General features: G+C 37.4%; 1 protein-coding gene across 2 annotated transcripts in view; it reads left to right on the forward strand.

Annotated features, from left to right (window-relative positions):
• The first annotated feature begins 13,641 nt into the window (after positions 1 to 13,641).
• ADAD1 (adenosine deaminase domain containing 1) overlaps positions 13,642 to 24,712 on the forward strand; it is a 45,629-nt gene continuing 34,558 nt past the window's right edge. For both annotated transcript variants that reach the window (XM_059924251.1, XM_059924252.1), the window contains exons 1-4: positions 13,642 to 13,813; positions 14,570 to 14,758; positions 17,230 to 17,397; positions 22,425 to 22,493. In XM_059924251.1, coding sequence (XP_059780234.1) covers positions 13,642 to 13,813; positions 14,570 to 14,758; positions 17,230 to 17,397; positions 22,425 to 22,493 — 598 coding nt within the window. The remainder of the gene's footprint in view (positions 13,814 to 14,569; positions 14,759 to 17,229; positions 17,398 to 22,424; positions 22,494 to 24,712) is intronic.

The raw sequence follows: 24,712 nt of genomic DNA on the forward strand, positions 1-24,712 counted from the left end.
AAGTTGATTTTCTGTCAGTGAAAATTCTTAAACTTGGAGCAACAATAAAATGCTTCCTGAACAGAAAAAAAAAGATCTCAAAAGGTACAAAACAGCATTCAAGAAAATTCAACATCCATTAACAATAAAAAAGATCTTCATCAAATTAGGAACAGAAGAGAATTTCCTAAGCTTAATAAAGGACATCTGTGAAAAACCTATAGCTAACAGCATAGTTAATGGTGAGAGAATGAATTCTTTCCCTTTAAAATCCAGAACAAAGCAATGTTTCACTGCTCCTATAAAATATCATACTGGAAGTTCTAATCAGTGTTTTAAGGAAAAGTAGTCTTCACATAAATATGCCAAATTGTTTTTTGACAAAGGTGCAAAAGAAACTCAATAGAAAAAAAAATAGTTTTCTCAAATGGTGCTGGAGTAACTAGATGTCCATAGGCATAAAAAACAAAAAAAAGAAGCTCAACATAATCCTAATACCTTATACAAAACATTAACTCCAAGTGGAAAAATATATCATACACCTAACTTAAAATTATAAAACTGTCTAGAAGTAAACATAGGGGAAATGTATGACCTTGGGTTTGGCAATGAGTTTTTAGAGACAATATCAACAGCATGATCCATAAAAGAAAAAACTGACATAGGCATACCTCGTTTTACTGAGCTTTGCTTTATTGTGCTTCGCAGATACTGCATTTTTTTTTTTTTTTTTACAAATTGAATGTTTGGCAAGCCTGTATTATCAGATGGTGGTTAGAATTTTTCACCAATTAAGTATTTTTAAATTAAGGTATGTGCATTGTTATTTTAGACATAATGCTATTGCACACTTAATAGGCTTCAGTATAGTGTAAACATATCTTTCATATGCACTGGGAAACAAAAAAATTCGTGTAACTCGCTTTACTATGATACTCACTTTATTTCAGTGGTCTGGAACTGAACATACTATATCTCCAAGGTATGCCTGTAAATTGGACTTGATCAAAATTAAAAACTTCTGATCTACAAAGACACTTAAGAGAATAAATACTCAAGCCACAAACTGGGAGAACATATCTGCAAACCACACATCCAATGAAGGATCTGTATAAAGAATATACAAATACTCTTCAAACTTAATAAGAAATTTCCAATTAGAAAATGGGCAAAAGACTTGAACAGACACTTAACTAAAGAATGGCAAAGATATATGAAAAGATACTTAACATCATTAGTCATTAGGGAAGTGCATATTAAAACCACAATTAGATACCACTACATAAGACTTACTATAATGGCTAAAATAATAGTTAAAAAAACTAACAATACCGAATGCTGTTAAGAGTGCACAACAATAGGAATTATTTATTGTTGGTGGGATTGCAAAAATGTTATAGTCACTCTGGAAAATTCTGGCAGTTTTTTCTAAATTTAAGTATTTTAAGTATACGTTTACTGCTATGGACCAAATGTTGGTGTCTCCCTAAAATTCATATCTTGACACCTAATTCCCAATGTGACGGTAACTGGAGGTGGGACCTCTGAGTGGTGATTAGATCACGAGCCCTTATGAATGGGATTAGTGCCCTTATGAAAGAGACTCCAGATTGCTCTCTTATCCCTTCTGCCATGTGAGGACACAGCAAGAAGATGGCCATCTATGAACCAGGAAGCGGCATCTTTCATCAGACACGGAATCTGCCAGCAATCTGGACTTGCAACCCTCCAGAACTATGAGAAATATTTGTTATTTAGGCCACCCAGTCTATGGTATTTTTGTTACAGCAGCCCAAACAGACTAGGACACTTACTGTATAACCCAGCAATCCTACTTAGGATAAGTAGCTGTATTCATAATTACCAAAAACTGGAAACAACCAAAATGTCCTTCAACGGGTGAACAGATAAACAGTGTTATATGCATACAATGGAATACTACTCTGCAACAAAAAGGAATAAGCTATTTATTCACCTAACAACTTGGCTGAATCTTAAATGTGTTTTTCTAAATGAAAGAAGCCAGATCTAAAAGGTTACATATTGTATGATACCATTTGTATGACATTATAGAAAAGGAAAAAAAAATCTATACTGAAAACAGACCAGTGATTTCCAGGAGTAAAGGGAAGGAACAGAGGTGGGTCACATATGGAAATTTTAGGGTGATGGAACCATTCTGCATGGAACTGAGGTGGTCAATATATGACCCCATGTATCTGTCAAGACCCACAGAACTGTACTTGACGAAAGTAAGCTTAACTGTATGCAAGTTTAAAAGACCAACAGGGATGCCAGGATGAAGTGCAGACTGTGACAAATGAATATAACTGTGTTATAAAACCATGACATGACCTCACTGAAGGGGATGGAAAAACAACTGACCTAAGTAACTCTGGAAAACAGTGTTCTGACCAGATAATGTAAGACTAAAGAAAAAAAAAAGAACTAAGCACTGTGCTTTAGTCGGTAAATTTTTTTCTCATAGTGATACTGGCTAACAAATCTGTGACTACTTTACGTGCTCAACAGATAAACTGTAGACATAGCCACATTTCTCATTGTCAGAGTAAGAAGAGACACACAGGCGAGGGGGAAGGCTAGAATGAATGTTGTGGTGTTGGATTACAGACAAAGGTATAAACTCATCATTATGTATAGATACCAAAATACAAATATGTCTGCATATATGAGTTAGCATACATAAATATATTTACTAGTTCTGTTTTCTGTGCAAGCATAGAGGCAATGACACTTCTAAAGCAACAAGCACAACTAGTTCCAAGATCTTAGTTTCTCATTATCATTATCCAGTAAAAATTAACCAGGGCTTCCTGGAGAAATGGCCAATTTTAGGTGTAGAGCGTGGAAAATACAAGCACATCTTCCAGAAAGTAAGGAAATACTTTCTTTAAAATGGGAACATGTCAAAAGGGCACAGGAGGCAACAATGAAAGAGCTCCCAATGCTGGAATAATCTGAACGACAAATAATAACAGTAATGGATTATACCCAAATAATAAAATAAATATCAGTGACTCCACACTGGTATGTAAGGGAAGGGGACAAATGTTTCTTAAAAAGAATTCCAAACAACAAATGTAAGAGGAATGAAAGAAACAGAAAATCACCATTAGAACACCACAGTAGAAGTTATGGCTCAAGATGGTGAAGTAGGAAGATCCCGAACTCACCTCCTCCCACAGACACACTGAATATACAGCTACATATAAAACAATTTCCTACGCAATGGGCGACCAAAAAACCCCACATCAGAACAGGTAGGAGAGGCTGAGACGCAATCTTGCTGAAAACCCCATCCCTAGTGTGGTGACCCACAATCAGAAGGAAACTCACAACTCCAAGCTTCTCCCTGAGGAGCAAAGGGTCTGAACCCCACACCTGGCAACTTTTAAGACCTGCACCTGAGAGATGAGCCCCCAAAACATCTAGCAACACAGGACTTGCATCCACAAAACACACAAGGCTATAGTGAACTGAGAAACAGTTCTGAACTGAGAAATAGTTCTGAGGACATCCTGGGCCCAGCGCTAAGGAAGCTGACTGAAACACCCAGTCTTTCTGTAAAAGAGGTCTATTTGCCTATCTTAAAGCTTTGGTCTAAGGGGCAGGCATCTAATGTAACACACATTTCTAGGCCCCTACTGAAATATTCTCCAAAGATAACAGAAGCCACCTTTGTGCTCTCCCTCTGCATAACTCCAGGTCATGGTATCTCCCAGAAAGGAGTTAATGCACATATCTGGTGCCCTAGTTTTTGTGCATATCATGCAAGTGTCACCCCTTGACTGCTGGCTCTGCTGGACAGAAAGGCTTATATTCGTAAGTCCCACAGGACTGTAAAAAACAGAGTTCTTAACTGGCTATTCCCCCAGGGCACAGTGGAGAAGCAGCAGACTGACATGCCCAGTCTTTCTGTGAAAGAAGCTTATTAATTTATCTTCCTACCTGTGGCCTGAGGAGCAGGCTTCAACCTAAACAAGTATATAAGGGACCATTGAAAACCTCTCCAGAGACCAGAGAGGCTGGTGGGTGCCATCTTCATGCCTTCCCTCTGCCCCAAGTCAGGTCACCAGTGTCTCTCTGAGAAAGGAGCTTGTGCACATGCCTGGCACCACAGCTTTTGTAGCTGCCACCCAGAGGACACAGCTCTTGATAGCCTGGCTCTGGTGGCTAGTAGGGGTTGGGTTTGTGGGTTAAATGGGATGGAGGCAAACAAAGAAAAGTTCTTAATTAGCTGTCACCCCAGAACTCAATGCAGAGGGAGCAAACAGCAAAGCCCATTGCTGAGTCTTCCCATGAAACAGAAAAGCCCACTGCTGAGTCTTCCCCTGAAAGTCTTCAAACTTTAAAAGCTGCTGCCTGAGGGTCCAGCTTCCAGTCAGTCTGCATCTAGGTAATGATTGAAATCCTCCCCTTTGGAACACTGAAAGATTTTGGCACACGTTCAACTACAGAGAGGCACTAAGAACAAAGTAGACTACTTAGCCACAAGAGTTTGAGATATCAATGGCATTTTTCACAGAACTAGAACAAATAATTCTAAAATTTGTATGGAAACACAAAAAAAACCCTGAATAGCCAAAAAAAAATCTTAAGAAAGAAGAACAAAGCTGGAGGTATCACGCTCCCTGATTTCAAATTATACTACAAAGATACAGTCATTAAAACAGTCTGGTATTGGCACATAAAGAGACACATAGATCAATGGAACAGACTAGAGAACCCAGAAATAAACCCACACTTATATGGGCAATTAATCTACCACAAAGGAGGCAAGAATATACAGTGGGGAAAAGACAGCTTTTTCAACAAATGGTCTTGAGAATATTAGACAGCTACATGCCAAATAATCAAACTGGGCTACTCTCTCACACTATGCACAAAAATAAATTCAAAATGGATTAAATACTTATAAATATAAGATTAGATACCATAAAACTTCTAAAAGTAAACACACAGTAAGCTCTTTGACATCAGCCTTAGTAATATTCTTTTGGATATGTCTCCTCAAGCAAGGGGACAAAAGCAATAATAAACAAACGGGACTACATCAAACTAAAAAACTTTTGCAGAGCAAAGGAAACTATCAACAAAATGAAAGCCCACCTACTGAATGGGAGAAAAATATTTGCAAATGACACATTTGATAAGGGGTTAAGATCTAAAATATAGAAGAACTCATACAACGCAAGATCAAAAAAACAACCCTATTAAAAATGGACAGAGGATCTGAACAGACATTTTTCCAAAGAAGACATACAGATGGCCAAAAGGCAATTGAAAAGCTGTTCAACATCACTAATCATCAAAGAAATGCAAATCAAAACCACAATGAGATGCCACCTCACACTTGTCAGAATGACTATCGTGAAAAAGACAACAAATAACAAATACTGGCAAGGATGTGGAAAAGGGAACCTTCATACACTGTTGGTGGGAATGTAAATTGGTTCAGTCACTATGAAAACAGTATGGAGATTCCTTAAAAAATTAAAAATAGAACTACCATATGATCCAGCAATTCCACTCTTGGGTATTTATCCAAGGAAAACAAAAACATCAATTAGGAAAAATATATGTTCATAGCAGCATTATTTACAATAGCTAAGATATGGAAGCCACCTAAGTACCCACCAAAGATGAATGGACAAAGATGTGGTACACATATGTATATATACATACACATACACAGAGGAATATTACTCAGCCAGAAAAAAAGAATGAAAACTTGCCATGTGCGACAACATGAATGGACCAAGAAGGTATTGTGCTAAGTGAAATAAGTCACGTAGAGAGAGAAAATACTGTATTATTTCACTTATATGTAAAATATTAAAAAAAAACAAATGAATAAACATAACAGAAACAGAATATACCATCAGGCCACTGAAGATGGAGATTCTCTTGCTCTCTGTACATCCCTTGCTCAACCAGTACGTGCTTTATCTACATGCTACTCAAATGACTAACCTTCTCTCTCATTCATAGAGCCTAATCAGTAACTGCCTACATGGTTGCCCCCAGCCTCAGACAGTGATTGTTCTAACCTTTAGATCAGAAAGGCTCTGCCCTCCTAGTTTATCAAAGGGGTTATGAGGGACATGCCCCTTTGCTGGTTTTCCTGGTAACCAATAAGCCAACCTGATGTCAATTCCACCTACAACTAGTAACCTCCCTCTTCCCCTAGTAGCGATGACAGCTGCTGTGACTTGCCTGCTGTCTGCCATATATGGTGGAGTACTGCTCCAGGAACTCCTTGCTTCAGATGTGTAAGATCTCCTATCCAATAAACCACCGTTACCGCTATCGCTGTCTATGGGCTCTTTCTTCAGTCTTGAGGCTAGGCAATTACAAGGCTTGCAGGCCTGTGGAATGCAGCTCAACATAGTTACAGATATAGAGAACAAACAGGTGGTTGCCAGATGGGAGGGGGGCCGGAGGGGGGCTGGAGGGGGTGGAAAAAAATAAATGAGGGAGATTAAGAGGTACAAACTTCCAGTTGTAAAATAAATGAGTCACAGGTATGAAATGCATAGTGTGGGGAATACAGTCTATAACTCTGTAGTATCTTTTTACGGTAACAGATCGTAACTAGATTTATTGTGGTGATTATTTTGAACTGTGTAGAAAGATCAAATCACTATGTTCTGTAACAGGAACTAACACAATGTTGTTGGTCAATTATACTTCAAAAACAAATAAACTCATAGAAAAGGAGACCAGACTCATAGTTACCAGAAGTAGGGATTAGGAGGAGGAGGAATTGGACGAAGGCAGTCAAAAGGTAGAAACCTCCAGTTATAAGATAAATAAGTACTAGGGATGTAAAGTACAACATGATAAATATAATTAACACTGCTGTATGTTATGTATGAAAGTTGTTAAGAGAGTAAATTCTGAGTTCTCATCACAGGAAAACATTTTTTTCTCTTTCTTTAATTGTATATCTATATAGATGATGGATGTTCAATAAACCTATAGTGATAATCATTTCATGACATATATAAGTCAAATCATTATGCTGTACACCTTAAACTCATACAGTGCTGGATACCAGTTATATCTCAATAAAACTGGAAGAGGAAAAAAAGACAATAGAAAGGATCAGTAAAACTAAGAGCTGGCTCTCTGAAAAGATAAACAAAATCAAAAAACCTTTAGCTAGAGTCAACAAGAAAAAAAGAGAAGACTCAAATAAATAAAATCATAAATGAAAGAGGAGACATTACAACTGATACTACAGAAATACAAGTGATCCTAAGATACTACTATGAACAATTATACACCAACAAATTGAACCACCTAGGAGAAATAAATTCCTGGAAACACACAACCTACCAAGACTGAATCAGGAAGAAGTAGAAAATATGAACAGACCAATTACTAGTAAGGAGACTGAATCAATAATCAAAAACCTCCCAACAGACAAAAGTCCAGGACCAGACAGCTTCACTGGGGAATTCCACCAAACATTTAAAAAGAATTAATACCAATCCTTCTCAATCTCTTCCCAAAAATGCAAGAGGAAGGAATATCCCGAAACTCATTTTATGAGGCCAGCACTACCCTGACACCAAAACCAGACAAGGACAGCACAAGAAAAGAAAATAATAGGTCAATATTCCTGATCAGCACAGAAGTAAAAACCGTCAACAAAATATTAGCAAACTGAATTCAACAATACATTAAAAGAAGGATCATGCACCATGATCAGGTGGGATTTATTACAGGGATGCAAGGATGGTTCAACATCTGCAAATCAATCCATGTGATATATCAAGTTAACAAAAAGAAGAATAAATATAATTGTCTCAATATATGCAGAATTCAACATCCATTTATGATAAAAACTCTCAACAAATTGGGTATAGAGGGAACATACCTCAAGATAATAAAAGCCATTTATGACAAGCCCACAGGTAACATGATATTCAACAGTGAAAAGCTCAAAGGTTTTCCTCTAAGATGAAGAACAAGACAAGGACGCCCACTCTTACCACTTTTATTCAACATAGTGTTGGAAGTCCTAGCTAGAGGCAAGAAAAATAAATGAAAGGCATCCAAATTGGAATGAAAGAATTAAAACTATCTCTATTTGCAAATGACATATTACAAATAGAAAACCCTAAAGACTTAGACCAAATTTACAAATTCAGTAAAGTTGCAGGATACAAAATCAGCATACAAAAATCTGGTGCATTTATATACACTAATAAAGAACTATCAGGGGCTTCCCTGGTGGTGCAGTGGTTAAGAATCTGCCTGCCAATGCAGGGGACATGGGTTCAAGCCCTGGTCCGGGAAGATCCCACATGCCGCAGAGCAACTAAGCCCATGCATCACAACTACTGAGCCTGTGCTCTAGAGCCCACGAGCCACAACTACTGAGCCTGCGTGCTGCAACTACTGAAGCCTGCATGCCTAGAGCCCATGCTGCACAATAAGAGAAGCCACCACAATGAGAAGCCCGCGCACTGCAACGAAGAGTAGCCCCCGCTCGCCGCAACTAGAGAAAAGCCTGTGCGCAGCAACGAAGATACAACACAGCCAAAAATAAAAATAAAATAAATAAATTTTAAAAAAAAGAACTATCAGAAAGGGAAATTAAGAAAACAATCCCATTTACAATTGCATCAAAAAAGAATAAAATACCTAGGAAGAAATTATCCAAGAAGCTGAAAAACTTGTACACTGAAAACTGTAAGACGCTGATGAAAGAAACTGAAGATGACACAAATAAATGGAAAAACATTCCATTCTCATGGGTTGGAAAAATTAATATTGTTTATATGTCCATACTACCCAAAGCAATCTACAGATTCAGTGCAATCCCTCTCAAATTTCCAATGGCATTTTTTCAAAGAAATAGAACAAACAATACTAAAATTTGTATGGAACAACAAAAGATCCCAAATACCCAAAGCAATCTTGAGACAGAACAAAGCCAGAGGCATCATGCTTCTTGATTTCAAACTACACAATAAACTACAGTAGTCAAAACAGTATGGTACTGGCACAAAACAGACACACAGATCAACAGAATAGAGCAGAGAGCCCACAAATAAACCCACGCATATATGGTCAATTAATTTATGATAAAAAAGCCAAGAATATACAATGGTTAGTCTCTCCAATAAAACTGGACAGCCACATGCAAAAAAATAAAGCTAGACCAGTATCTCACACCATACACAAAAATAAACTCAAAAAGGATTAAAGACTTGAACATAAGACTGGAAACCATAAAACTCCTAGTATGAAACATAGGTGGTAAGCTCCTTGACTTTGGTCTTGGTAATGATTTTTTGAATTTGACACCAAAAGCAAAGGCAACAAAAGCAAAAATAAACAAGTGAGACTATATTCAACTAAAAAGTTTCTGCACAGGAAAGGAAACCATTAACAAAATGAAAAAGCAACCTATGGAAAGGGGAAAAAATTGCAAATTGTATATCTGATAAGGGGTTAATATCAAAATATATAAAGAGATCATAAAACTCAATATAAAAACCCCATACAATCTGATTTTTAAAATGGGAAGAAGATTTGAACACACATTTTCCCCGAAGAATGTATACAAATGGCCAACGGGTACATGAAAACACGCTCAACATCACTAATCATCAAGGAAATGCAAATCAAAACCACAATGAAATACTACTTCACATCTGATAACAGCTATTATTTAAAAGACAAGAAATGACAGGTGAATAGATGTAGAGAACAAACGTATGGACACCAAGGGGGTATGCGGGGGGTTGGATGAATTGGGAGATTGGGATTAACATATATACACTAATATATGTAAAATAGATAACTAATGAGAACCTGCTGTATAGCACAGGGAACTCCACTTCACTGTACAGTAGAAACTAACACAACATTGTAAGACAACAATACCCCAATAAAAAAAAAAAAAAAAGAAAGAAATACCAGGTGAAGATGTGGAGAAAAAGGGAACTCCCATACACTGTTAATGGGAATGTAAATTCCTTCACTGGTAATGGAAAACAGTATACAGGTTCCACAAAAAATTAAACATAGAACTACCATATGATCTAGCATTTCCACCACTGGGTATTTATCTTAAGGAAATGAAAAAAGTAACTGGAAAAGATATCTGCACCCCCATATTCACTGCAGCATTATTTACAATAGCCAAGACATGAAACAACCTAACTGTCCATCAATGGTAAAATGGATAAAGATTATATATATATATATATATATATACACACACACACACATATATGAATACATACACACAACTGAATATTATTCACCCATAGAAAGAAGGAAATCTTGCCATTTGCAACAATATGGATCGACCTTGAAGGCATTATGCTAAGGGAAATAAGACAGAGAAATACAGATATTGTATGATCTCACTTACATATAGAATTTTTTAAAAATGAAGTCATAGATTCAGAGTACAGATGGGTGGTTGCCAGAGGCAAGGGGTGGGGATGTCGAAGGTACAAACTTCCAGTTATAAGTCCTGGGGATGTTATGCACAATATTTGCTAAGATAGATCTTAAAAGTTCTTATCACAAACAAAATATGTATAACTGTATGTGGTGATGTTAACTAGACTTGTGGTGATCAACCTGCAATATATACATACACTAAATCATGTTTTTTTTAATAAATTTATTTATTTTTGGCTGTGTTGGGCCTTCGTTGCAGTGCACAGGCTTCTCACTGCGGTGGCTTCTCTTGTTGCAGAGCACGGGTTCTAGGCGCACAGGCTTCAGTAGCTGTGGCTCGCAGGCTCAGGAGTTCTGGCACGTGGGCTCTAGAGCACAGGCTCAGTAGTTGTGGCGCACGGGCTTAGTTGCTCCGTGACATGTGGGATCTTCCCGGACCAGGGCTTGAACCCGTGTCCCCTGCATTGGCAGGCAGATTCTTAACCACTGTGTCACCAGGGAAGCCCTAAATCATATGTTTTACACCTGAAACTAATATAATGTTATGTATCAATTACATTTTAATAAAAAAGAAGAAATTTAACTGAGAAAACTTATTTAAAAAAAAAAGAATACCGCAGTAATAACTCCTTCAGGCAAAATGAAAATTAGTCAAACTCCAGGGTGAAACAGGATATTTGCATAGCCTCAAATTATCTCCCTCAAAATATTTATTAACATGGTGGTTTTAACATATGTCTACAAACTGTGATACTCCTCTCTCCAGGAGGTGTATCTCTATTTCCCTCCCCTCGTGTGTATGCTGGACTTCCTTCTAACAGAGTACAGAAAAGGGAAAATAGTAACTTCAGAGTGGAGAAACCTGACAGACACAACCTTAACGAAGTCGTCAAGGTTAACATCACCACTAATAGTTGCTGATATCATGTACTCCTTGATATGCCACAAGATGCGCACTTCACCTCCATAGTAGTCTTACCAAATATCCTTAACTCTTGTTTAAGCATGAGAAAACATCAGGCAAATGTAAATTGAGGGCCATTCTACAAAATATCCAACTGGTACTCTTCAAAAGGATCAAAGTCATAAAAAACAAGGAAAGACTGAGAAACTACCATAAACCACAGAAAACAAAAGAGACATGACTGCTAAGTGCAATGGGGTATCCTGGGTTGAATGTGGACATTAATTAAAAACCTGGTGAAATTCGAATAAAGTATATAGTACAGTTAGTAGTTTTGTACCAATGTGAATTGCTTAGTTTTGATAAATGTACTATGCTATGTAAGATGTTAACACTAGGGGAAACTGGATGGAAGAGTATAGAGGAACTCTATCTTTACAAGTGTTCTGTAAATCTAAAATTATTTCAAAATAAAACATTACATACATATGCTTTATGTTTAAGAGTAATTTTTAACCATTCCTTTTACTTCTTTAGCTTCTATTTCCATTCCGTGTCCCTACTCAAATTGATCCTAATGTAATTATATATTTTTGTACTTAGAAGTTTTATTCACCATCCTTGGCACACTTCTTGGCAACATTTGAACTTTTTAATCTCCTGTAAGCAAAAGTTTCTAAATATTAAAGGAAAAATAACCTAGACTGAGTTATCATTACAGTTATCAACGAGCACTTGATCAAAACGTCATAATCAACACATTTTGATAACCACTAAAGAATATGCTGCTTTTATTGAAAATGCACTACTTAATGAGAGAAATGATGCTGTTTTTCCTCCCAATTAACCCATGTATTTGTGGATGGATATTACTTCTTGCTATAATGAGGTAGCACACCATCAATTCTGTTATTTTTTCTATTTTCTTTTAAAGTGATTTAACCCTCGAGAAGCCTTTCCCACGTAAAGAAGTAGAGGGGCATTTAAATTTTGTTATAACACTCTCACTCAATTCCATGAGTTATATGCCAAAACTCGTTTAGTAAAATACTAGTTAAAATATTTTCAACGGTCTCTCAGCAACACCTCCACCAGAGCCTCCTTCAATTTTCACAAGAGCAAAGAATTGAGGACAGGTACACTGGGTTTGCCATACCCGTTTTCAGGATTGTTCCTGGCTTGGCCCCATGTGAAGCTTCTGCAAGAGTCCAGGGTGGTTTTTTTCCTGTAAACAATAAAGACACTGTGAGGCCAAACCCTGTCCACACGGACCTTCTCAGAGTATAACTGGGGACAAAGCGAAGGGTTTCCTTGAAACTACCCACACACACAGGTAGCCCTAGGACTGCCTCCAAGGACCCTAGATAAGGAGGCCCCATTCCAGTGCTCTGTCAGGATGGAGTGGGTAGGGGGCAGGTGTGCGTAGAGGGCGTCGAGCAGGACAGTGAAGGGGCTGAACTGCTCGAAGTTACCGGCGTGTTCCAGCAGTCAAGGCGGCCAGAGGGCCTGGTTACCCACTTCTCTCGGAGAGCTGGGCGCACATCCCGCGGCCTTAAACGTGCACGACGTTCCGCGGCGTCCCGACGCTTGGCGATACAAGCCGTGGAGCGCGGCGGGCACGCGCAGGCGCAGGCGCAGGCGCAGACGCGGGGGGCGGAAGCCCGGGCCTAGGAGACGGTTGGTGATTGGATGAGGCAGGGCGCGGGGGCGTCAGTCCCGGGCCTACAGGGACGCCGCGAGGCCGTCTTTTGAAAGACGCAGCCCTGGCCGCCTGGTTGTCAGGCCGAGCGGTCTGAAGTGAGAGGTTGCGGCAGGGAGGAAGAAGCTATGGCATCGGCGGCGGCCGGCCGGCGAGCCCCCGGCCTGCGGCTCGGTCAGAGCTGCCCGCCGGAGGGGTCTGGCCACCAGGGTTAGAAGGACAATTTTGGTGGGTGGGAGTTGGGCTGGGATTTGGGAGGCCGCCAACGGGCGGGCCGCTGCGGGTCTCAAATGTATTCTTTTTGTTGTTGTTGTTTTCCCTGACACCCGAGGAAGGGCTTTTCACCACGGACTACCTCGTGCCTTCTTTCCTCCTTGTAGCAGTGCTTTGGGGAGGGATTTAGGAGAGACAGTTCTGTCACCCGTAAAACTGCAGGCACAGAGCAGTCGTGACGTCAGTTAGAGGTTTAGCGCTTGTCATGTGAGTGTGTGTAAAGGCCGCTTATGGGATTGTGGTTGGTTTTTATTTCAGAGTATTTTTAGCTTACGTAGTACTTTTTTTTTTTTTTTGTCTTCTGACAATTTGCTTACAATTTGTAGGTGAGAAAATGTCTGGCCACGATGACTGGTTTCAGAGTTCTCGGGTCCCCAGCTTTGCCCAGATGCTGAAAAAGAACTTGCCGGTTCAGCCATCAGCCCAGACAGTAACCACACCCACAGGGTGTTCCTCGGAAAGTTACAGCCTGTCGAACATGGCATCCAAGGTTACGCAAGTGACGGGTACAAACTCTTTTACATTTGTAATAACGCCTATGTTCTTTAAGATTCTGAGATGGCCAGTTAGTTTTGTTGGGCCCCCAGTTTAAATGTTTCCTGGATATATATCCATTTACCTGTGGCCATGTCCCAACTGAAACTTGGATTTGACTCCCAGCACAGTAGAAATCCTTCCCCTGGCTACTGACTTAATTGTTCTTTACCACTTGGGTGTACAACCACTTCCAGTGTGTCTTGCCTTTTTGAGGTGAGGCTGTGTCATTCCCTTCAGGAGAGAGGACTGGATTTATACTGGTTTCTATTCCACATATCACTTAGCAGAGTGTTAAGTGTAAAGCAGGGACAGACACACTAAAAATTTGATTGAATTCAACGTGAAAGGTAATATGAAATAGTGAATGGGAAGCAGAAACTAGGTTCTAGTCCCACATCTGTCTTAATACATTTTAGGCCTTAGTGACATCATGGGTAAAACTGGCTTAGAGAGCCTCTGAAGACCTTGACATCACTGAAATTCTAGGATTCTTTGATATCACTTAATTATATGACAATGATAGCACTTTGCAAAATAGTCTTAGTACTCTAAAAGATATATACAGTAACAGGTTACACTTATTTAGTAGTAGAAACTCATTGTTAATGAAAAACACATGTGACTGTGTCTGGAACACCTTCCATTTTAGGAAAGTGTTTGGTGCTTTTGCTTGTCTTATTCTTTTTAATTTAACCAAGTTGACAAGCATAAACATTTATTTTTAGGTAATTTTCCAGAACCATTGCTCTCCAAAGGTCTTTCATCTATTTCAAATTCTCTCCTTCCTCCGAAAAAAATATCTAAGGAATTTATAATGAAATACAAGCGTGGAGAGATAAATCCTGTATCAGCCTTGCATCAGTTTGCGCAAATGCAGCGGGTTCAGCTTGACCTTAAGGAAACAGTAACATCAGGCAAGTGCGAAGTTGTATCTGATTGTTCCAGTGCTAGAAAATATTTTCCTATTGAAAACAGAGTATATAAGTGGTACCAAATTTGATTATCTTGTTTATTTGCCTAATGTCGGGGTTAGATAATTGCTAGTATGTCTTGACAAGGGTACTTAAGAAATTTTTATGTTCATACTTCTTTAGCCTTTTTTTAAAATTTTTTATTTATTTATTATTTATGGCTGTGCTGGGTCTTTGTTTCTGTGCGAGGGCCTTCCCCAGTTGTGGCAAGCGGGGACCACTCCTCATCGCGGTGCGCGGGCCTCTCACTATCGCGGCCTCTCTTGTTGCAGAGCACAGGCTCCAGACGCGCAGGCTCAGCAATTGTGGCTCACGGGCCCAGCCACTCCGTGACATGTGGGATCTTCCCAGACCAGGGCTCGAACCCATGTCCCTTGCATTGGCAGGCAGACTCTCAACCACTGCGCCACCAGGGAAGCCCTTCTTTAGCCTTTTGAGCCTCTAAATTTACTCATACAAAAGTTCTAAAATCACTCAATTTTAATTTTTTGTGTATGGCTAGTTTAACGGAAATCTCATCAGCCTTGTAGATTATTTTCAAGTGTAAGTACATCTTATAGCATAAATATATTTTTGTAGGGATGTTGAATATTTGGACTCTGATGATTTTATGAGTATTCTGTGATGATGATGCCTAACAAAAATTATAATCAAATTTGGCTTCTGCAATTTATATTTCAGAACATAATTTTTATAAAGTAAGGGAAAATAGTAGTTACCTGATTGATTCTCTGTCTGCAGACTTGTCTGTGACTAAATTTCTCCATTCTCTGTTAAACTGTCCCCTGCCAAAAGAATCTGTTAGCAGATTGGGCCTGTGGAAGGCTACAGGAGTACAGATTAGTAAAAGATAGAAAGAAGTTTCTGATTTCTTAACCTTATGACTAGTGATTAGGAAAATTAACAGGTGACAAAAATAGGTCTTAATAATGAAGTGAAGTTTTCCTAGGTCCTATCACTGTAGGTTGGATAACTTCATGTGATCAATACTATGGACTGAATATTGGTGTAATTAGTTAGCTTTCTGCCGTTCTTCTCAAACTGCCCTTGGAAAATGTAAACTATTGGTCACAGTATGAAAAAAACTTATCAGGGCAGCTCTTCGTTGAACCAAGCAAAAACTCAAAAACACAATCTAGTGATTGTTAATGGTGTTCATTTTATGTGCATAGTACTAGCTGAATAATCTGATTCAGTAGATTTGGTAGAAAAACCAGAGTGTCAGTATTTTTTAACAAGCTCTTTAGTATGGATTTAGATGATGATCAAGTTTGAGAACTTGGGGTAGAAACAGGATGAAGCTTAAAGTCTCAGCACTCTGACGCAGAGTACTTATTAACAAATTTGACACATAATATCTCACAAATAAGAATCATCTGGGCCACTTGTTAAAAATATAAAATAGTCTCAGGTTTACTAAATTTGGATTGGAGCCCAGGTGATCATGAAGGAAGGAATTTGGGAAACTGAGGTCATAGATGTTAGGAGGAAAACAGTTTACCCTGATGCAGTCTGGAGTTGCTTCTAAAATCTTGATGTACATCTTAAAGAAAAACCCAGCAGTTAATGGAATATGTAAGAAAACAAGATAATACAATAATAATGAGGCTTATATGGAGTGACACTGTATGTAGCCATTTGTAACCGGAATGGAGACTTAAAAAGGCCTCCTATAGTCTGAATACCGAGTAAAACTTGAACCAGAAAAATCTTTGGCTTGTAAATTTAGAAGATGGTTCCATTTCATTTTTCATCAGGCCAATATGAAAACTAGGTAAATGTAACTGTGTAAAGGTAATTTTTCCGGTAATTTTGGATGACTGGACAGTTTAGTTCTTTAGCATATCTTTTTTTATTATTATTTACTGTTTGGTTTTCCTTGTAAATCCCCCCCACACACCGTAAGGCTATGATGGGTTGGATTGCTTATTGTGACTCCCTGATAGAAACGTAAGATTCCTTCAAAGGGATTCCTTCTGTTCCGGAGCTTATAAGAGTATCAGGGCACTCAGAGGGTAGGAGTTGTTCAACTTCATTGGTATTGAAGTTTGAAAGAAGAGACATGTTGCCAGAGGCTCCACATCTTCCCTCTCATTGGTCATTAGATAGATATTGGGATGCTTACCATTGCCAGGCATTATACAAGGCACTGTCACTCTGTGTGTGACATGTACTCTAAGCTGGCCCTATTGTTCATGCTGAATCTGGAGCCAAACTGGCTGCTTGAAGGATTCCTCAGAACTAGTTCAGGGGCCCACTCCGCTTTACTTTTAACCTGTATTGGCTCTGCAGAATAACTGATAGGCTGAGATAGTTTTCTGCAGTTGTACTGGGATGTTTTCCTATGTCACAGACATCTTTTGCAAGATCATACTGTGAAGTATTACAACATTCATTCTGAGTTATTTTTCAAGGTAATGTTTTGGGACCATATTTTGCTTTTTGTGCTGTGGTGGATGGTATTCAATACAAGACTGGACTGGGACAAAATAAAAAGGAGTCTAGATCAAATGCAGCAAAATTAGCTCTTGATGAGCTTCTACAATTGGCTGAAACTGAACCAAGAATTTCAGAAACATCAGGTAAATATTCTTGATTATAAAGTAGTGTTTATAAAGTGTATCATTTTCCAGAAAGAGTCACCTGAAAGATTTATGTTAATGAAGAGTTACTTGGCAACTACAAGATAGAAGTAGCAGGATTTGAATAATTTTCTTCCATTGCTGATTGCTGACTTATTTAATAGTAGTTAAAATGCTCTTGTATATTTCAACACCAGAGATGTAAACATGTTGCTGAACTGTCTGATAACTTGTCAGATTGTAGATGGGTTTGAGTCCTGAAACTTAGCTTTCTCTGTAACTTACTGGATTCTTATTATGAACTTAACACTGTGCACTTCACACGTAGAGGTTTTTAATGCAATTTTTGTTAAGTTTGCCTATGTTAAATTCGGTAATGGTAGGGTTACTTGAGAAAATAAGGGCCTAAGGTAACATAGCAAATAGGTTGAGAGTGTAAACTCCACAATTAGATCGCTCAGGATTGAGTATTGACCCTGGACAAGACAAGTTGTTTGCCTCCTAAGCCTATGTTTCATCATTTGAAAAATGGAGACAAGGATAGATACCTACTATGGCTGTCATTAGGATTCAGTAAATAATGGATGCAAAGCTTATAACCAGTGCCTGGTGAACAGTAACATAATCAAATGACAGTGGTTCTTATTAAATATTAATCAATTTGAGGAATATATATGTTAGCATAGTAACCAGTTTTTGTCAGTATTCATTCATGTTAGATTACATTTTGGTTTAGCTATAAATGAGGCAACTTTAGTAAAGAAAAACATTTAAATTTGATTTAAACAGTGACAATAAATTCTAGTTAAATTCAAATCACCGTATGACTGGGCTTTTTTTGTTTGTTTATAACCTATTAATTTTAATATTTCTCTTGTAATACTTTCCTTAAAGTCATTTTGTTCTTTAAGTTCAGTTCTTATTCCATATATTTTAATTTTTCTGTTGTTTAATTAAAACCATTATTAAGTTTTGATGTGTAGTCTTTCTCATTGTTTTCAAAATACTGATAGTCTGTCATAGTTTGGATTAAATAAGTACTTAGGAAAGTATTTTGTTAATTTTCATATTTCTGTTCACTATTTTTTAGATTTATTAATTAATTTTTTAGGGCTGGGTATGATAATTTTGGTGTCTTATCCATGCTGGCAGTTTATCAATGGAAATTCTTTATATGTGATTATTTTATAAGCTATCAACCCACCTAGGTATGTCCCCAGCAATATTTTCCCCGTTTCTTTCCAACCATCACATGCATTTGAATCAATAAATCTATGTTTTGAGGATGTGCTATGGTAAATACTAGGACTGTGATAACTTCCAGGGACTGTGGTAAATACTAGGAATCTAGAATCAAGTAAGACCTATTCTCTACCCTCAAGGAACTAAAACACTTCGTTGAAATCAAGTTAAAATATATCTACAGAATTTCCCATGCATCTAATTTAATTATCAGAAAATGATATTTATGATTGGCTTCTCATGAAAAATGCATTTCCCCTAAGGGTTTTCAAAATGTTTATCTACAGCTAGCAAATCTTTTGCCCTGTGGGCCACAATTTTTAGTTTCTAAACATTTATCTTTTCCCTTTTTGTGAAAATTAAAGTAACATTTTCCCATCTCCACTGATGCCACTTTTATATTCACCATTGTTTTCTCAAAAAGTTCCAATAGTGCCTTAATGATGACTAAGAGTTCTTTAATAAAAGGTTTTCTCTTGGCATAGAGCCTGGAAATAATTCAATTAGGTCATCTTTTCCCTTATAATGAACTACGTTTTCTTTAAAATGTTTGTCCTAGACAACTGAGCTTAACTATTTATTTTTCTTGTGAAGGGGTATGGAAGATAAGTATTGAGTATTTATTTCTTTTCTTTGCTGTTAATGTTATAGTTGTTTTTCTAGTCTCCTTCTCCCTATTTATAATGTAAAATTTTAAAAACTTATTTTTAATTTTTTCAAAATTCTGAACTCATCAGAATTATATTTCATGTATATCTTCTTTCATATATTGTACATGGTGTTTTTGAAAGTATATTTTTAGTTTTTTGTTAACCATATAAATACTTTTTTGCTCTCTTTTCAAGAGCAGTATGATTAATGATATTATGTTAGGTTTTGAAAATCTAACACTTTTTTTTTTTTTTAAACACTTTTTGACACAGTGATTTAAGAATCTGGCTCTGTGTTTATTTTAGTTCAATATCCCTTAAAAAATCATTTAATAATGTGGTAAAAGTAATGTAAACTTTTTGTAATGCATGTATTTAAAACATAAAAATTACCAAGTTAACCGTTTTAAGTGTACAGTTCAGTAGTGTTAAGTACATTCACTTTTTTGTGCATCCAATATCCATAACTATTCATCTTGCAAAACTGAAATTCTATACTCATTAAACAGTTACCCCCATTCCCCCCTCCACCAAGCCCATGGCAATTACCATTCTACTTTCTGTCTATATGAATTTGACTACTCTAGGTACCTCATTTAAGTAGAATCATACAGTATGTGTTTCTTTTGTGACTGGATTATTTCACTTAGCCAGTTTATCCATGTTGTGGCATGCGTCAGAATTTCCTGCCTTTTTAAGGCTGAATAATAATTCTGTTGTATGTGTATACCACATATTGTTTATCCATTCATCTGTTGATGGACATTTGGGTTGCTTCTCCTTTTGACTATTGTAAATAATGCTGCTATGAACATGGGTGTACAAATATCTCTTTGACACCCTGCTTTCAATTGTTCGGGTTTTATACCCAGCAGTGGAATTGCTGGGTCATATGGTAATTTTGTATTTAATTTTTTTGAAGAACTGCCATATTGTTTACCATAATGGCTGCCCCATTTTACATTCCACCCGCAGTGCACAAGGGTTCTAATTTTTCCACATCCTTGTCAACACTTGCTATTCATTTTTTTTGATAGTAGCCATCCTAATGGGTGTGATATCATGTCTCATTGTGATTTTTTTTTTTTTTTAAAGTTATACAATTTTTATTTTTATTTATTTATTTATGGCTGTGTTGGGTCTTCGTTTCTGCGCGAGGGCTCTCTCCAGTTGTGGCAAGCGGGAGCCACTCTTCATCGCGGTGCGCAGGCCTCTCACTATCGCGGCCTCTCTTGTTGCGGAGCACAAGCTCCAGACGCGCAGGCTCAGTAATTGTGGCTCACGGGCCCAGTTGCTCCGCGGCATGTGGGATCTTCCCAGACCAGGGCTCGAACCCGTGTCCCCTGCACTGGCAGGCAGACTCCCAACCACTGCGCCACCAGGGAAGCCCCCTCATTGTGATTTTGATTTGCTTTCCCTAATTATTAGTGATGTTGACCATTTTTTTCATGTGCTTATTGCCCACTTGTATATCTTCTTTAGAGAAATGTCATACTTGTGTCCTTTGCCCATTTTTGAATTGGGTTGTTTGGTTTTCTTTTGAGTTTTAGGAGTCTTCTGTGTATTCCGGATAACAATCACTTATCAGATATGTGATTTTAAAATATTTGCTCCTCTTTTGTGATTTGCATTTTTACTCTGTTAATAGTGGCCTTTGAGTCACAGAAGTTTTCAATTTTGAAAATGTCCAATTTGCCTGTTTTTTTTGTTTCCTGTGCCTTTCATCAGATCCAAGAAATCATTACCAAATCCAATGTCATGAAGCTTTTTGCCCATGTTTTCTTCTAAGAGTTTTATAGTTGTAGCTTTTATGTTTGGGTCTTTGATCCATATTGTGTTAATTTTTGTATATAGGGTTAGCTGAGGGTCCAGCTTCATTCTTTTGCATGTGGATATCATCTAGTTTTTCCAGCATCATTTGTAGAAAAGACTGTCCTTTCCCCTACTGAATGGTATTGACACTTTTGTTGAGAATCATTTGACCACCTTGGTAAGGATTTATTTCTGCGCTCTTGATTCTATTTCATAGGTCTATAAGTGTCTGTCTTTATGCCATTGCCACACTGTTTTGATTAATGTAACTTTTGTAATTAAGTTTTGAAATCAGGAAGTGTGAGTCCTCCAACTTTGTTCATCTTTTTCAAGATTATTCTGTCTGTATATGGTGTTTCAAAATGCAGACCAACTTGTACAGTCACATTTTCTTATTTATTGAAAGCATTTGTGCTTGATAAACAGGATTTAATATCTTTAGTTTTCATTTCACTTGATCCTCACTGAATAGATGGAAAAAAATCTATCTTTCTCTGAGTTTTTAAAGTTCTGCTTATTTAAAGTCCAGAGTGTATATATCTAACTATAGTCAACATTTACTTAACTAATGTGAACCCCAAGATGACATTGTCAGTCTTTCTTTGCTAATTTCTGTGTTACAACCAGTTTCTCATTTTACTCAAAATGAGGTCCAGAGTAGCAGTTCTATTTTCTTTCTCTGTCTTTATTAATGATTTCTTGAGAGATATTGACTACTTTAGTTGAACCTTTGCTCCTGGACCCTTCTCATTTAAGCTTTCCTGATCTTTTGTCGTCCCTTTAGTTTAGTGTCATGTTCTTTTCTTGTTTTTCGTGGATTTCCCAACTTGGGAACCAAATTGGAAAGCTATTGCAAAGAATGGGACTGAAAGCTTAGAAAACTTTGAATGAAGTATTCCCCTACAAACTACTCTGATAAAATAGCATTAAAATGGTAATTTTTTACTTACTAAATTTTTGGTAGAATATTAAGTTTAAATGTTTTACCTAGTATTATTGTAAATGTAAAATTGTTCATAAGCATTTAGAACAGGGTTTCATTTTAACCGATTTTCAGAATGTTGAATCTATTACAAAGCAAGCTATATAGTAGCATAAAAATAGGGAACCCAGAAAAGTATTTGGTGTTTGTAGAATTGATTTCAATATAGGAAAGACATTTAGCAAAGCTGAGCTAATGGATAATAGATGGCCTAGAGTTGGCAGAAGTATACAGAAAAGATAATCATTCTTGGATTGCTGTTTTATTACAGAGTAGTATGATACCTGCTCTTTGGAACATTTGATGTTTCATTTTTCCTTATGTTTTTGTTTTATTTACAGGTCCCCCTCCTATCCCTGCAGAACCTATTGTTTCACCTGAACCAGTATATGTTTCAAAAGTACATTATGGTAGGAAAGTCCTTTATGATAATTTTTTTTAAATTAATTAATTAATTTATTTATTTTTGGCTGTGTTGGGTCTTCGTTTCTGTGCGAGGGCTTTCTCTAGTTGCGGCGAGCGGGGGCCACTCTTCATCGCGGTGCGCGGGCCTCTCACTGTCGAGGCCTCTCTTGGTGCGGAGCACAGGCTCCAGACGCGCAGGCTCAGTAGTTGTGGCTCACGGGCCTAGTTGCTCTGCAGCATGTGGGATCTTCCCAGACCAGGGCTGGAATCCGTGTTCCCTGCATTGGCAGGCAGATTCTCAACCACTGCGCCACCAGGGAAGGCCTATGATAAATTTTAAAGAAGATTAACCCAATTAAAAATTATAACAGCATATAATTAAAATATGCATGGGTATGAAAATGTACATTAGTATTTTATTATTCAAACCCGTCACACTTCTACAAAGATGAGTATTTCCTTCCATACTCTGCTAAAAATGAGAGAAATAATAAAATTGGAGAGGAACTATTGAAGAAGTGGTTTTTTTCTTATAAAGAGATGGCTTATCAATATCATATAACTGCTTTTTTGAGAACTCTTTGCTTCAGTGAGCGGGTCATTAATGAAATCCAGTGGCTTTCTGGTGCTTGATGGTTGGGGTATTCATTTCAAGTAATCTATTCACTTTCTTTTAATGTTAGCTATTTGTCACTCAAGCCCAAAGAAAACTACAACTGCAATTGAAATTACTAGTTATGTGACCTAGGACCAGTTACCTCTCTGTGCACCTTAATTTCTCTATCTATAAAATGGCTACAATAATAATTATCTCATAGGATTATTGTGAGGATTAAATTATGCATGTAAAAAAAAACTTGATCAGTGCCTGGCAACAGTAGGTGCTCACTAAATAGTAACTACTATTATTTTAACATTTTATTATATTCAACATTATGTGGATTATTATATACTTTTCCCATTAGATTGTGAATCCCCTGAAAGGCAGGAAATTATCCTTAATTTCTACATTGCCTACATAGTAGTAACACTTCAGACTTTAAAGTTTAGAGTATTTGTACAACTAAAGTGAAGAACAGCGTTTCTTTCTTTGTCTTTTCCAGGTCTGAGGATTAGGATTTATGCCTTTTCAGGTTTAGTTGTCCATTGTCTTTCTGAGACAGAAAAAAACTCCATTTGTGTGCTTGTTTGGAGTAAAACGACCAGACCAGGGAAAATAGGCGCATTCAAAAGGCAAAGTCTACCAATAGTTAAACGTAGTCAGTCAAATATAGTCATTTACCCTAACAGTCATAGGAATTGATGAACAGAAGGACAGTGAGTGATCAGTCCAACAGCAATGATTTCTTAATATGAGAAGGGACTCTAGTCTTTCTTTTCAGCCTCTGTGGACATTTTTAATGAATAGTTAGAAAGAATCCAGGGTTGGCAAATAATATAGACTACTGTTACCCTGAGAAAACAGATCAATCTATGCGGAAGAAAGAGTATGTGGTTAACAGTATGTTTAAAGAAATACATTAGTAGAGTCAGGTTTGGTAGGCTCAGGTAAGGAGTTAAAAAGTTAAAAATTGACAGTTTTCGTTTAGTCAGGAAACGGAGAACAGACATCATTATCAGGCTTGTAGGTAAACACGGGAGTTGGATGTTATCACTTTTGAAGAAAAAAAGATTTGAGATACATAAAAATCTGAACAGGTCCTGTTGGGCTAGTTATGGAGGGCATCACCATTTCGCAGCCTGTCTACTTTGCCATATTTTTACTGGAGTGTATCTTCATTTAATATAGTGATATTTTGGCTCTGAAGATAGGTTCAGGTTACTTATGATACTAAAGATCACTTGAAATTAGCGACTGGAAATCAAAGAAATGGTGTTAGCATCATGTATGTCATGTTTTTATGTCACCCTTCACTTCCAATAGTTTAGGAGAACATTTTATTTCCTCAGCAACCAGCGCACATGTATAGGAAAAATAGTATTGCACTTGCTCCTTATTCCTTCATATGCATGCTAGTAAGAGATACATTTAGTAACTAAGATTTGGTTATATTCACAACATTTGTTATTTCCTTCAACATCAGTTAAGATCAAGAGCTATATCAGTATGTTGTTAACTTCCAAACATTCTTTATGATATTCAGGTGCAACGTTTTTAATATGCAGCAAAATATTCTCTTGCCACACACATAATTCTTGATCTGTCAGTACTAATTGCAGTGTA

Source organism: Balaenoptera ricei, chromosome 5, assembly GCF_028023285.1.
Source record: "Balaenoptera ricei isolate mBalRic1 chromosome 5, mBalRic1.hap2, whole genome shotgun sequence".
Lineage (NCBI taxonomy): Eukaryota > Metazoa > Chordata > Mammalia > Artiodactyla > Balaenopteridae > Balaenoptera > Balaenoptera ricei.